The sequence below is a fragment of the Protobothrops mucrosquamatus genome, unplaced genomic scaffold (genome assembly GCF_001527695.2).
Source record: "Protobothrops mucrosquamatus isolate PMUCROS unplaced genomic scaffold, P.Mucros_1.0 scaffold69, whole genome shotgun sequence".
NCBI classification, from domain to species: Eukaryota; Metazoa; Chordata; class Lepidosauria; order Squamata; family Viperidae; genus Protobothrops; species Protobothrops mucrosquamatus.
In genome coordinates, this window is record NW_015386447.1 from 65,023 (window position 1) to 81,372 (window position 16,350).

Consider the following 16,350-nt stretch of genomic DNA (forward strand, 5'->3'; position numbering starts at 1 on the left):
CTGAAGTGCTCATTTACGTTTGACCAAGTCATGCATAGAGAATTATTAAGAATTTGATACTACTGATACATCATTTATTGATATTTAATTTCCTTCACGGCTTTCTTATACGGCAACAGAGTGGGGACCACCCAGATCTTGGAGGGGAGCCTCATTCTAGAGCAGTGATGGCGAACCTTTTAGAGACTGAGTGCCCAAACTGCAACCCAAAACCCACTTATGCATCGTCGAGTGCCGGGTGGGTGTGGCCCATTGGGTGGGTGTGGCCCATTGGGTGGGCGTGGCTGCGGTGGTATTGGCAGACTGGGTGGGACTAAAAAGTTCAATCAATCAATTCCAACTTTGCAAGATCTTTTTTTTTTCCGCAAGAAGTTGAAATCAACTGATTGAACCTTTTTTTTTTTTGCATATGGTGGCGGAGGCCTAAAGCAAAAAGGTTTTATAAAACCCAGCTGAAGGCCTAGGACTGGGGCGACGGCGCGCATGCCCACAGAGAGGGCTCTGAGTGCCGCCTCTGGCACCCGTGCCATAGGTTCGCCACCACTGTTCTAGAGGGTAGGTGGTGCTACAGGCATTCTGAGAGATGACAGTGTTTAATTGGTAAGAAGCCCAGAGCACACCAAGCCTACAAGATCAGATTAGTCAGGCAGATATGCTTTTGTGTGCTTCTTTTTTTCTCCTCCAATGTTTCTCTTTTTGTGTTGGTAAAAATATTTTTTTAAAAACTAGATGTATTCTCAATTCAGAGGGCTTTCTAACCAGAACACCATGGTAGAAAGAAGCTGGATTTTTTCTGTAATGGCTACTTAAACTAGCTAACTAAAAATGAGAAAGAGCATTGGCTTATAAAATTGCAAAGATTTTCCTGCATATGCACTAAAATCTACTATGAGAAATAAATGAGTAAGCTCTTGGTACAAAAGGGAAATAAGTTTAACAGAGATCAGATGATATGACTACAATAATTTGAATATAGCCATTAAACAATGTCATCTGTTCAAAACAAACAGTAACAGAAAGGGTGGAGGAATTGCACTGTACATTACTGTAAAAGTATTCATTTCTGCTTAGAATTCCAGTTGAATAAACCAGAAAACACTGTAGAGAGCACGTGGATTCAATTAAGTGGAGGAATGAATAAAATGTTGCCGATGTCTACTACTCTTTGCCCAAGCCAAGAAGATGTGGCTGATTCTTTTCAAAAGATGGTGTTGAGAAGGCTCCAGCTCAAAATGAGGTAATTGGGTGACCAAATCACAAAAGGGCTCGTTTTTCTTCAGAATAAAAGCTGCTTGATCAAGGTGACAAAATGCACAGATCTACTAGAGGTCACACTGCGAAACAAATTATTCAGAATAAAAGCTAGTAATAATTTGCATCCTAATTTCCAAACATATAATATTTATGTTTCATTTCTATTACATTTCTGTTTGAGGCAGCAAGAAAGATTATTATTGAACACTGGAAAGACAGAACCATTCTGGATTTATAATAGTTCACCTTGTATTCATGAACTGGTTCTTCATAAATCTAATGAAAAGATTGATTACTCTGTGTGGTCAAGGTTTAACAATATATTAAAGGTTTAAATTTCTTATAGGCCAATGTCTTATTTTCACTTCTTTTTTCTATCCTTCTATCCTTGAAAATTGTTCACTTTTTCCTTTTTAATATTTATATATATTTACAAAGCAAAACTTTTAAAATCTTCATAATGTTTCCATTACTCAGTGCTATATTTACTGAGGTGGCAAGAGCAGTACTACTTCCCATTCCTTTGTATTTGACTTTTAAATATCATCTACTTTTTTTTAGTTTTGTGAATGTTTTTTACATTAAAAAACCTTTTTATTGTTTGTGTAATATAGGACATCAACAGTAAATGAAAAACCTTTTATATTAGGTATCACAATGATCAATTTAAACGTCTTTGCCTTAAATAGAATATATCCTTGCATGATGAGATATTTTCAAAAATGCATTTAGTCCCATAGAAATAACATTTTACAATAGTAAATGCACTTTAACAAAACTGTAAACACTGAAATAGCTTAGATGATCCAAGCTGAACCCAGAACACCCTGTACCCAAAGTTTCATCAACTTGTTTTATTCACATTCTTGTTCAAGATCTTGCTTAGTCCTTGCTGGCTGAGTCTTCAAATCTGAAATCCCATATTATGGCTTGCTTTGCTGTGTCCAACCTCTTCCCCCCCCCCCCCAAATCTTCATCAGCAGAAGTTCAAAACTGATTGGTAACTTTAATTTTAATTGCCTGATAAGGTTTAAGACATGTTGTTCAGGCCTCATAAAATTCAGTTCACTTTAATGGAGCCCAAGGTGCACCCAGGTGCTTACCTTTACAATGGCCATCATAGTCCACCTGGATCTTGGAACCAGTGAGGCAAGCATCACGGTGCAGCTCACAGTGGTTCAGGTATGTCTTGCCATTGCTGCCACATACTGGCCTCTTGTGGGTTTTACACTTCTATAACAGAAAATGGCAGAAAAGGGGGAATCAAGGAACTCATGAAGGAAGGCCTGAGTTTGATTTTGAAAATTGAGTCTTTGCAGAATACTGTAACTTGATCAATCTACTTTTTTAGCATTAGATTCTAATTTGGTAATTTCATTATCTTGAATGATGTGAACTGGCTAGATTATAAATGGTACAGAAAGGTCATGTAGGTATTATAAAATTGATTTTGCCTGGATTCAAATGCTTTCCTTGACTTAACTATTCTTGTATGAAATTGCCCATTGTGGTTTAGAAATCATGGTAAATGGAATCATGATTTAATGGTAATGATTATGTGGTATACCTAACTATAAACCAATCAACCACATTTTAGCTTAAAGTGCTTTCCAACCTCAATCCATCCTATCAGTGTGTCATGTGAATAAAAGAACTGGGATAATTAAATAAACTAGGGTAAAGTTAACCCTGGGTGTGTTATATGAACATAGGCACTGATTTGTATAAATCCAGTTGTGGTTTATTAAAAAAATATAGTTAACCAAAAGATGATCTCACATGCTGTTAAAACTGAAGGGTCTTATGGAACATTTTTTGTGTTTGAAGGAGGATACTGCATTGCCTCACAATTTTAGAGGAAAAGGGCAGAGAACTCTTTGGCCCTTCACGTATTGCTGAATTACAAATGGCCAGCAAAGACAATTCATCTAATGCCAATGATGCTATTGTAATAATTATGTAAATATTATATATTTATATTTAATTATAACTATAATAGGCTTTCCTCCTCTGATTCTTTAATTCTCTTCATAACTATTGTGAAATCTCTACCAGCTTCAAGGGTGAAGGACAAAAAAAAACTTTAATAAGACAGAGTTAGGGGTCTCTCTATTCTAATCATCAATTCCCGAGAGCTACTATAATAGCAACTTTTCTGCTTTCTGAAATTCCTGCCAAAGCAACAAAATCTCAGGCCTCCCTTTAGAATCTGTTTTGGTTATACTCTTTTGCATAATGATCAAGGAAATTGTGCGTGTGTGTTTCTGGAGGCTTAGCCCTTATTATGATGATGAAAATTATCTTCTGATTGCAAACAATGCTGTATGTTATAGAAGTAAATTATTGAATGTAATGGCACTAACAAAAGAATGAGCAAAATTAATGCAAGGCTTCAGGCATCCATTTCTCTTTAAAAAATTTTACAAACACCACAAATGGGAAAAGAAATGTAAATATATTTCCTGCCTTGAATTATTTGTAAAAAATAATAAAGGTGGGATATAAATAAATAAATAAAAATTTTGGGTGTGTTCGTCAGGGGAGTGCAGATGGGGAAACTGGGGACTGTTGACTAGAAGATTGAGGACTTGGGACAGAAGGAAGGCTGTGAAGGTGCCACTAAAAACAAACTACCCAGCAAGAACTCTAATAGCAGAGATGCAATTCAAATGCTTACTGAAGCAAAAACTTGGTCCTGGGACATGGGCTGCTTTTCAGACCTGCTCCCCAAACTATTCCTTGGCATACATGAGCTTGAACGTAAATTCTTATATGTATATAAACAGATATCCTTCCCTGATTTACCCTCACTCAAAGTTCCCTTTTAATCCATTATTAGAGGAGAGCAGTCCCTGGCAATATCTCATCCTGCATTGTCCTGATTGAATTTATTCATAATTTATTATTGATTTAATAACATTGAAAAATGTTAATATGACAAGACAGAATCATTCTCCTCTATCACAGGATTGCTAGAATGTGAATATTGGTCTCCTGTCAACTTTGTTCTTCAGAATGCTTTTGAACCTCCTGTAGAGCCAGACGCTGTCTAGGAGTTAACATGTTAGATTGCAACCAATTAATTGCATATTTTTATATGCTACAGAAATCTGAAGGTTTGCACACATAACTTGACTTAAAATTCCCTCAAAACAAATACCTGAGAACAATCATTGGATCTACTTCAATACATCTGTTTCTTTTATTCTGCAGTGGCATGTTTCCAGTTAAACTAAATTCTACTACTAAAATAATATTTTTTTTTAAATTAAGCTGAGTTGTTTCTCAGTAACTAATTACATGAATTTGTAATAGAAATTATTTATTCCTGAAACTATTTTAATCAAGACAAGTGTATAAATACAGCATATACAGTGTAGCCTTTCAACTTGCTATATGTATGGGAACAGTAAGATTGTTCCATGCCACACTCTAGATGTTAATGAAAACCATATTTGAGCATGAAAATTACTTTAACTACATCCCCTTACTTTTTGGCAGGAATTCTTTGACCCAATTAAGAATATTATACATAATTTCTGCTGTACTTGACAGTTTTATAGGAAGTCTCTATCCATGGAAAAGAAGGGTCTTGGATAATTTACCCCCACAATTCAGACTTAAAGAGACTTGTTACTGGAAATTATAGTTCAGCAAATTTGGAGAGCCATAGGGTCCTAATCCTGCTTTAAAGTCTGCCTAAGCATTTTAAGGCAAGGATCTAATTTTGAATCATACAATTCTTCAGGCTGATTAAGGTTGATGGGAGTGAAGTCCAGACCAATAGAAGGGGCGTTGGTCTTACCTGAACGCCTTTTCTCAGTACGGAGACGGAGACTCCACCAATGGGTTTTCTTTGTCTGCCTGCTCTTGAGACCAAGTATCCAAAACTTGTCACGCCCCCTCCTGCTGGTAATCCAGTCTTAACGAGGGCGAAGCGGTTGCAGATTGACGAGGCGTTGGCTCTCAGTACCCTAACTCAAATGGTCTGATTGACCCTAGGGTGGGTGTGGAGTCTCTGTCTCCGTACTGAGAAAAGGCGTTCAGGTAAGACCAACGCCCCTTCTCCAGTACAGGAGACGGAGACTCCACCAATGGGACATACCAAAGCCTCACTGTCCCATAGGGCGGGAAAACAGAAAATGCTCAAGTTGTCTCTCCAGAAATCACTTGCTGGAGAACCCTCCTGCCAAAGGAGGCGTCCGCCGCAGCGAACCTGTCAATTTTGTAGTGGCGTATGAACGGAGAGGGCGAGGACCATGTAGCGGCCCTACAAATCTCCTCAATGGACGCTTGAGTGGCCCATGCAGCCGTTGTTGCTGCACTCCTAGTAGAATGTGCTGTAATATGACTTGGAGTCGGCAGAGACGAAACCTGGTATGCCTCTCCTATGCAGCTCCGGATCCACCTGCCAATGGTGCCGGCGGAGACCTTCTGGCCCAGGGTGCCAGGTCGGAAAGACACCCATAGGGCTTCAGATTTGCGGAACGGCTCCGTGCGCTTGATATAACGCCATAATGCCCTGCGGACGTCCAGTGTGTGCCACTGCCGCTCCAAGTCATGTGACGGATTTGGGCTAAAATTCGGAAGGATCACCTCCTGTGATCTGTGAAAGGGAGTGTTTACTTTCGGAATGAAAGAAGGATCGAGTCGTAAAACAACCCTGTCCTTGTGAAAAACGCATAAGTCCGGCCTGACCGACAGTGCAGCCAGCTCCGATATGCGCCTGGCCGAGGTGATGGCCACCAAAAATACCACCTTGAATGACAAATGTTTCAAGGAAGCGGTCGCCAATGGTTCAAATGGAAACTGCATGAGAGCGCGAAGGACTCGCGGTAACTCCCAGGATGGATACCTGTGAACCACAGGAGGACTGGAGTTACAAGCTCCCTTAATAAAAGCCCGAATTCTCGGATGGTGAGCTAAGGGAATAGAATTTGCACAAGTGATAAGAGTGGATAAGGCCGCCACCTGTCTCCGGATAGTTGCAGGTGCAAGGCCTCTGTCTAGTCCTTCCAAAAGATAGTCTACTATTTGAGGAACGTTCAGTGTATGAATGTCCAATTTTTTCTGACGACACCAAAGGCAAAAAATTTTCCAAGTGGCGTCGTAGATACGGTTGGTTGAGGGACGTCGAGCCGCCTGGATAATGGTAATCGCTCGTGAAGAGAATGATTCACGAACCATTATTTGGCGCTCAAGTGCCAGACGGCTAGTTGCAGCCATTGTGGGTCTGGATGGCTGATACTCCCCTGATGTAGAGATATTGCGTGATGAGGAATCCTCCATGGAGGCGATTGAGACAGATTCACCAGGTCGGCAAACCACGGTCTCTGAGGCCAATACGGAGCCACAAAGAGCACCTCCGCCCGTTCGTGTATGAGCTTGCGGATTGTTGCCGGAATAAGAGGCAGAGGGGGAAAGGCGTAAAGTAGACCCCGTGGCCACGGAATTCGTAGAGCATCCGTCCCTTCCGCCCTGGGGTGGAAGTAGCGGGAGTAAAATTTGGGCAGTTGTGCATTGCTCTGTGAGGCGAATAGATCGAGGACTGGTTGACCGAACCTGTGGATGATGGATGAGAACAGGTTCGGGTGAAGCCCCCACTCCGAAGGGTCCACCGTGGCACGACTCAAAAAGTCCGCTTGTCGGTTGTCGACCCCCGAGATGTGTTCCGCCCTGAGTGATCCCAGGTTGGGTTCCACCCAGGTGAACATCCGTCTCGCCTCCGTCATTAGGGATCTGGACCGTGTGCCCCCTTGACGGTTGATGTGCGCCTTGGCCGCCACGTTGTCCGTGCGGACGAGAACGTGACGGCCCTTGATCGAGTGTTTGAAGTGTAGCAGGGCGAGATGTATGGCCCTGAGTTCCAACCAGTTGATGCTTTTCTGCAGATCCCTGGTGGACCACCGTCCCTGAGCTAACTGAGAATTCAGATGGGCGCCCCAGCCGTATAGGCTGGCATCCGTCGTGATGGTGACTCGTTCCTGTTCTTTGAATAGCGACCCCTTGGTCACTGCTCGAGACCACCACCAGCGGAGTGCCCTGCGAACGGGTAACGGAACCCTGACCAGTCGAGTGGAAGCACTGGCATTTAGACGTTGGAAGGGGAGAAGAAACCACTGTAGGTCCCGCAGGTGCAGTCTGGCCCAGGGAACGATGGCTATGCAGGAGACCATCTTGCCTAACAATTGGGAGAGTGTTACCAGGGGAACTGAGCGCTGTCGGAATACCTGTCGAGCCAGTTCCTTTATGCTGACCGCGCGCTCCTGGGAGAGATAGACCATGCAGTTTGATGTGTCTATAATGGCTCCCAGGTGCTACAGCCTGGATGAGGGAACTGTGTGGCTTTTTTCGAGGTTTATCGAGAAACCATGTTGTCGAAGGGTGTGAATGGTGGTGTTCACGTCTGCTTGGGCCGCCTGGGACGACGTCGCTTGAATGAGGATGTCGTCCAAGTAACATTGAACTCTTACTGGAATTTTTCTTAGTTGAGCCGCTACCACTGCCAGTACCTTCGTGAACACCCTGGGTGCCGACGAGAGGCCAAAGGGAAGAGCCCTGTACTGGTAGTGTTTGCCCATGTAGCAGAAACGTAGGAATCGACGGTGAGCCAAAAGAATTGGGATATGCAGGTACGCTTCCGTGAGGTCTATCGACGCCAGGAAGTCGCCCTGTCTGATGCCCCCCAGGATGGACTGGAGGGATTGCATTTTGAATTTCTTGTAGATTACATAATGGTTCAGATTTTTTAGGTCGAGGATGGCCCTCCATCCTCCCGAGGGTTTGGGAACCACAAAGAGGATGGAGTAGAACCCTTTGCCCCTGTATTCCGATGGAACTGGTTCTATGGCATGAATCTCCATTAGATGTTGGATGGCCTCCTGCATGAGCCTGTGCTTGATAGGGTCCTTGGACACCGAACAGGCGGTGAAATGGTCCGGGGGTGTGGTCAAAAATTCCAGGGACAACCCGTGTTGGATGGTTTGCAGAACCCAGGCGTCCGTGGAGGTCTGTTCCCATTGATGGAAGAAGTGTGTTAGTCTTCCTCCAATGGGAAGAGCTTGTGAGAAGTCATTTGGCCTTGCGGTAGGGCCGGCCGGCCCCACGAAATGGCCGTTTAGACTGGTACTGCTGCCTGGGGCGGGAGCCCTGCCTATCATATGGGCGGTCGTATGGCCTAGCCGGTCTCTGGACGAACGGTCTGGTGAATTGGGCGGCAGGTGCCGCCTGCTGACAAAAGGGTTGCCTACGAAAAAAGGGTGTGGATTTTTTGTCAGATCTTTTATTTAGGTGAGCCATCACTTTCCGCTTATCTTTATTTTCTACTAGATAAGGGGCGAGGGCATCCCCAAACAGGTTGCCACCCAAGTACGGGGCGGTCGCTAAACGCCACTTGGCCTTGTTGTCGGCTTGCCAATGTTTCAACCATAGCATCCTTCTGGCAATCATGTTGGAAGCTATGGTTCTGGCAGAAAACACTGCCGACTGTAGCGTCGCATCCGCCGCGTATTCTGTAGCAGCAACCATCTTGGCCAGGTCCTGGTGAGTTCTCATATCTTCAACAGGAACCCTGGCCTGTAGTTGTTGAAGCCACAGAAGGGTGGTACGGACAAAAAAGGATGCCGAGGTTGCAGTTTTGATGGCCCATGCCGCCGACTGATGAGTCTTGCGGAAGGTCTGCTCCCACCTCTTATCATCGGCTTTGAGTGCCTCTAAGAGATCCCCCGCCACAGCCGTCTGGGAAACTAAGGGGGTCCAGGCCTCATCCACCTTGGGAATGTCCAGTGCGTCGGACAGATCCGTGGACGTTTTGTACAACCGTTTATCGGAAGTGCTCGCAGAAGGGAAGGAGGAAGGAGAAGCCCATTGCTTCTTAATCCCTTCCAGAAAAATTGAGGGACACGGGACATGGTGTTCTGTCGCCGCTTTTTGGGGAAAAATTGGCCTGGGCGTGGATGTGGGATCAGTTTGAGATTGTGGAAACTGGTCAGTCCCTATGTTCGCCGTGGCCGTGGCCTTACGCAAAATAGTGAGGAAATGGTTGGGATTGAATAATCCCCCCAAAGAAGTCTCAGATGGGAGCTCCTCGTCCTCTGAAAAGGTGATCTCGGGTGGTTCGTCCTCATGAGGTGATGAGTAACCACTGCCAGAGGACTGGGCCGGAGAATCAGGCCCCCGAGCCGCCGGGCCCTCCATGGGGGGATCTATTGATTGAGCGGACCAGTCACTGGCTTCCAGATTGTGTGGACGTGAACGCTGTGTCAGGGCTCTGTCCACCACCTTGGCTAATAAAGCCTCCAGACGCCCGTCCGAGAAAATGTCCCCTATGTCAGGACCTCTAGGCAAAATGGGCGTTGGAGAGCCGACGGGCTCAGGGAGGGCGCCCAAAATGGCGGCTTGACTAACTGAGGCGGAGGGTAGAGGTGACGTTACCGGCATACCCGGAATGGACCATACCCCCTGACTTGACGTCGATGGACCCAATGGTAGCTCCATCTCGGAGGCCGCCATGCCATCCAAATCCATTTGGGCTTGCCTCTGTGCCCTGGAGAACTCCTTCTCCAGGACCTGAACATCCACCGGGTGGAATCTTTCGCAGACTTCCCCTACTGCGAATGGCCTGGTAGGATCGCTGTTAGGCCCCGCTAGGCCTGCAAACGCTCTCAAGGAGAGCGTTTGTGGCCTTGTCCTGATGCACCCCCAAAGGGCTGCCCGTGGGTCAATAAAGGTGCCCAGGGGAATACCGTCTAAGGTGCCCAGGGGAATACCCTCTCAGCGCCAGGTGGCAAAGGGCTGATATTGAGGCGCTGAGACAGGAAAATAGGTCGCCAAAGTTAGAAACAAAATGGCGGCCGCAACAGTCGTGAGGCTAAAAACAGGCCTCCGAGATCCCTAACCCTCTGTTAGCGATCCAGAGGAGTGGAGTAGGACTCAGGGGAATCGTGCCGGTCGCGAACGAACAGTTAAATAAGAAAAATTTTAGATGACGAAAATGCAGCCAAAATGGCGGCCGCAACTTCTCGGGAGGCTAAAAAAGGCCTCCGCCACCCCTAGCGACCTGCCAGAGACCCCTTGGGATGATGTAAGTCCCAGAGGAGTCCTAATAGATCGCTAGCTGCCTGCTGAGGAAACTTTGAAACGACGAACAAAAACGGCCAAAATGGCGGCCGCAACTTTTCGGGAGGCTAAAACAAGGCTCCGACGGACCTACGGCCCTTCCAAGACCCCGTGGGACGAGGTAAGCCCCAGGGGAATGCTCTCAGAACGCTAGCAGCAAGGGGAGAATTGCCAAGATCGATTTTTGGAGAAGCTTGCAAAACGCCGAAAATGCGGCCAAAATGGCGGCCGCGAGTTTTCGCGCGCTAAAAAGAACTCCGACAGGCCTGAAAAGGCCTGAAAGGAGTTAGGAATTTGTCTGATCCCCCCCAAATTACTCTGAGGGGAAAACCTGGGCAGGTGGAGGACAAGATCAACAAGTTGTCTCTGTTGATCCTCTACCTCCCCCCCCCACGCTGACTTTTAACAGTGGGAGAAAAGCAGGGAAGGTAATTCCACCCCTCCCCTCACTTCCCAAACAAGCTGTTGCCAGCCTGAGGGAAGTTATGCCAATCACTGATGTAATATGAATTTTTTTAGAAACAGCCAAATTTAAAGAGAGATTTCACCAATGGATCTATTTTGTCTAACCTGATCTAGAAGAGAGCCAAGCCAAAACGAGTCATCAAGAGCGGAGACCAAGTTAAGACTGGATTACCAGCAGGAGGGGGCGTGACAAGTTTTGGATACTTGGTCTCAAGAGCAGGCAGACAAAGAAAACCCATTGGTGGAGTCTCCGTCTCCTGTACTGGAGAAAATACCAGGTCTCCGAGTCTATTGCTGTCATAGTAACAGTGACTACTGATAACACTGACATAAAGGCTTAGACAAAGTCAGAAGACTGTTGGAGATCTTGGTAGTCTCTGAGTTTAGTTGTTTGCTTGTAGATGTTTTGTTACACAAATATGTGACATCATTAGTGCAAATGTGAATGGGGTTTCATCCCTGTTTATATACAATAGCTTGCTGTGTCTCTTTTGAATGGTATGTAAATCTAGTTTATCTGTATATGTCTACTAATGGCTGAGAAGAGTTTGCAGGACTATGTGACTTACAACTGCCACAAGCAAAAAAAAACCTTACTGACCGAAATGTTTACGCTATAAAAGGATTTTTGCTGTTAAAGTGATAGTCTATGTCATACCTCAATGCACAGGCAGGTTGGCTCACTCTTTTCTGTCACAGCACATTCCCGGCCAGCTCCACAAAAAACATTGGCACAGATTTTAGATTTGCTAACTGGTTCTTCCTATAAGATGTTAAAACAAAATACATTGTTGAAAGGATGTAATTCAGAAAAAAACCTGTGCTTTTCAGTTTGGTGCTTTTTCACATTATGGTTTCTTTAGAACATGTAAACTATGTGTAGCAAATATATACAAACCATACATTGCACTAAATGAGAAGGATGTGACAGATGAAACTATTTCTCCTTCTATATTCAAGCAAGATATGAATCAGGGTAGAGACGTCTCAAAAGCAGAGATTTGCAAAAATAAAAGAGAAACAGTGAGTGGTGTTAGTATAAGTAAGGTTGACTTAAAATTATTTTTATTTTCTGTCTTTAATTTCTCTTGCTCATTATTTTTTTATCTCGTGCTTTGTGTAATGCTGCCTACTTCAAAAATAAATAGTGTCATAGATATGCATAAATTCGTGTATTCAAGCAATTGCAATCAAACAAATACAAGTGATATATGCATATGATTTTGCGTGAACCTACATGTGGTTTTCCACTGATTGCCCTCTCCCATGGTTAGTCAAGAATGGAAACTGTCTGCAAGTCATACAAATCGTTTCCTACACCCATCTGGCCAATTAACTGAAGCAATCTACAAAGTTTCAGCATTAAAATGTTCACTTTTCTTAAAGATTTTTCTGCATGTCTCATATGCTTCCATTCCTTTCTACAGCTCAGCCAAACCCAGCTGCAAAACTCACCCCTTGGGAGGAAAGAGACCATGCCCATTCAATCAGAGCAAGTCTCCAGGAGGTTAGGCAATTTGAACATACCAGAATTATAAGATCAGAGTGGTTGAAATCATTTTAAAAGCAGCAAGAGCCTCCCTAAGTTTCTAACTATCAAAAAAAGTGTTCCAATTCTGTCAGAAGATTAGAATGCCTTTAATAATGCTGCAAGTGTGTACAAGACAACTAACATACATTTTTATGTCTGCCTTAGCTGCATTTAAAGTTTTCAGTGATAAAACAGAAATGTAATGGAGATGTGTGCCATAAAATAAAAAAAGCCATCTTCTATATTGTATAATAGAAGGATGCCTGAGATAACAGCCAATTTGCCCCACTGGACTTTTGAAAATGTGTGCAACTTTACACCTCAATTGCACATTTCTGCTTTCAAATTTCAAATTTTCACTCTTCCAAACATAAATGACAATACACGTTTTGTTCGAGGCTAAGGGGAAAAAAGGTTCAGGAGAGCCAGCATAATACAATCCTTCTCTTTGCTCCAATACTGAAAAGCCTGACTATGAATACTATACAGTATTGGGTTTTTCATAAAGCTCTTCACATAGCATCATGAGCACTTAATATAATTATACAGCTCTTGATATAATTCTTAAAACAGCCGACAAATGAATTCCATTACAAACCTTCTGGGAGAGGATTTCTCTATAGCTCAGTTGCTGCAAAATGGCACTGCAAAAATTCTTTGCTATTGCAGCAGGAGATTTAATTTCTGTAATAAAGTCTTTTGCTAACAGAGGCATCAAGTCTGTGCTAGAGCTCTATGGTTTACCTCCTCTTTTTTTTGTTTAGAGCTCTTTTCATCTTGCACATATTTACAGCCTTATCAGCTAGGCTTGCATCAACCTGCTTGGCTTCATCTTGGTGTGGTACTTTCCAAAAGAACATTTTTCTCCTATTTTTTACCCACAATCTTCCTTTTTCCAGGCAAAACTTATCCACTATCTTCAATCAGTCCTGTTAATTGGCCCTTGTTTGTTTTTTTTCCTTCCTGTCTTCTTTTGTTAGCTGTTTCCACTGGATACATTCCATTTTACCAACATGGTGCCCACAACTTAGATTATTCTAGATGCAGTCTAACAGGTGTCCCAAAGGTGCTTTTTTCGCAAGGCAACTGGACTTTCTTGGGGGTGTGTGAAGACATTTCACTTCTTATCCAAGAAGCTTCTTCAGCTCTGACTGGATGATGAGGAATGGCAGGATTTATATTCCTTGTAGACAGCTGGTCATTTGCATTCTTTTAGCGAATCGTTGAAGCCCCTGGAGGCTTATCTGTGTCATCAGGGTCACCTGAGTGGCACAAATGGGTGTGGAGCCTTCTTGAAACTGTTGAAAGTATAAATCCTGCCATTCCCCACTATTCAGTCAGAGCTGAAGAAGCTGATTGGATGAGGAGCAAAACTTCTTCAAAGAAAAAACAAAGTCCAGTTGCCCTGTGAAAAAAGCACCTTTGGGATAACTATGACCTGGATGACTGAGAATCTCCATTCAGTCTGATAGATGTAAAACAGATATGAGCACTGAATCATTTTGATGCTATACTTCTGTGAAAGGATACAATATGAATGTTTAATAAATATTGGTTACTCTACTGTTGACAATATAACTCAAGAGTTTAATCTTACAGTTTAATCTGGTTTATTATTATTGAATCTAGTGCTGGCATCAACGGGATTGTTAACAACTGTGGATCAATATTGTTTGTCAAAGCAAGCATACTGGTATGTTGTTCTTTGCTATATCCCCAGTATTAACTATCACATTTTTTAAAAATGTAGGTTTTGGATAAAAGAAGCATTATACAGCACTGGAAGGAGAAATCTATACTCTATTTGGTTCATAAGAATGGATCACTGATGATAGTATCTGAATTTCTAGTACAGAAGTTGCTTTTTTCAAAGAGGAAAAGTGGAGATTTCTGAGCTATAAAGTCAGAGTATTCTTTTACTGTAATGCAAAGACTTCACATTTTTTTCATCAGTGGTGCTTTTTTCACTTTGCTCTTCACAGTCCTGCAGTAAAAGCAGTTTGGTTTAAGAATCCTACATTATTATGGATATCAACCAATAATTTTCTGGTTTTCTGTTAATATCTTCCTACTACATTACACCCAAATAAAATAAGGATACTTAGTGAATTTTATCTTTACTATCTACCAGAAATACTTTGAATAAACAGCTCAGATGAACTAATGAAAAGCTGTTTGCTGGCTTGCAAAAGGAATTAAGACACATTTCTTTTTACAATATTTTTGATCTTGGAACTTCTGCAACTAGTTAAACAGTCCATCCAGATTGCTTAATTAGCTGTTCTGCCAAGGATCTCTGAAGGACATTTAGAAATCCCAGCAGATATAAGCATAAGTCAGATCTGAGTCTTCAACTGAGTACTGGAATAGTAACTTCTTATACATGCACTCTACTGAGGTCCTATACCAGCTTTCACTGGTACAAAGAACAGAAAGGATGATGCAGTGCAGGCGTGGTGAACATAGAGCAGAGTTTGGGAGTCATTCTTAACCAGACATATTGCACAATCCCATGGTTTTTGTTTTGTTGTTGTTAGGGTTAGCTTGTCGAATAAACCTACACTATGGTTTGTAAAGCAAGGTTTATAGCTTAGCATAACTGTGGCTTCTGCAGAAAGCCATCCATGCAGTGGTGGGATTCAAATATGTGAACAACCGGTTCTCTGTGTGGATGCCGCTTCTGGAAGTCCATTCTGGACCTGGGCAACAAAAAATTAGCTACCGGTTCTGCTGAACTGGTGCGAACTGGCTGAATCCCACCACTGCATCCATGGTTTGGTAGAGTGAATCATATCAAGGCACTCTAGGCAAGAAGGGATGGAGAGAAAACCTTAAAGTGAGATTCCTCAATGTATCCTACTTAAAATTTATTAAAGCACCCACAACTAATGCTTATTTATGCTTGCAGTATGAGAAAATAATTACCAAGTTAGTAAGCTTCTCTGTGTTCACAAATTTTAACAGGATACAGAAAGAGAACCCCTGCAAACAACAACAATCCCCAAATATAAGCAAGCACCCACTGTAACTGGTTTGTCCAAAGGGTTTTTTTGACAATTATTTATCAGCAGAAAACAAAGGATAAGAAAATAAATTTAAGATGGAAGAAGATTTAGATCAGTAACTAGCTAAAGAAGAGAGAACATGTTTTCATCAGCAATTTAGGCAGTTTTCCAGAGGATTCTGCAGCAAGGACCATTTTTTTCATAAATGATTCAGTATTAGGGAAGAGTAATTAAGTGACTATCTGCAGAAAAATTATGCAGCAAATTATTCAGGGCTATGAAAACGAAAGCAATTTCTGATCAGCTCTAACAAAGTATCTCCAAATTAAAAGAAATGGATCGTAAATGGTTTAATAGTATATTATCCCATGACTAATAAGGAGAGAAGCAGAATATTAGTTTTGCCTTCTCTGTTTCTCAACATTCATAGAGAGGTTAGGGCTGAATCTTGAAGACAAGCTTTGCCAATATTATGAAACTTTGTGACATTACAAGAGAAGGCTTGTAAAAAAATATTTAAAAAATGACTCTGAACACAACCATCCTAACTTCATGCATATATTTGGAGTGGCCTAAACTTGCAGTTGCTAACCATAAAGAAGATTTTGATCTTGTTTTAGGATAAATAAGTGCATTTATATGAACATATGGGACAAATCAACAAAAGAATACAAATAATTATAATACAGAAACATAAAAATGAACACTACCCAGTTGCCAAGTAGCCTCTTTTCTCCTTTTAAAGATAAGAACAGTTTTTGCCCTTCTTCAGGCATTAAGTTTAGGTTTAGGTTTAGGTTTTATTCAATTTATACCCCGCCCTTCTCCTAGCGGACTCAGGGCGGCTTACAGCAAGTTAAAAAACAGACAAACCATACAAAATACTAAGTTTAAAATACAATTAAAATGAAATATTGATTTTTTGCCGTTTCTTTTTAAAATTATGTTAAAAACCAAATTAAAATCAAATTAAAATCA

At 42.5% G+C, this 16,350-nt stretch overlaps 1 protein-coding gene across 1 annotated transcript in view; it reads right to left on the reverse strand.

Annotated features, from left to right (window-relative positions):
* FSTL1 (follistatin like 1) overlaps positions 1–16,350 on the reverse strand; it is a 41,279-nt gene that overhangs the window by 13,957 nt on the left and 10,972 nt on the right. Inside the window, exons 3-4 of the mRNA XM_015812111.2 lie at positions 11,495–11,599; positions 2,358–2,487 (exon numbers count right to left, since the gene is read on the reverse strand). Coding sequence (XP_015667597.2) covers positions 2,358–2,487; positions 11,495–11,599 — 235 coding nt within the window. The remainder of the gene's footprint in view (positions 1–2,357; positions 2,488–11,494; positions 11,600–16,350) is intronic.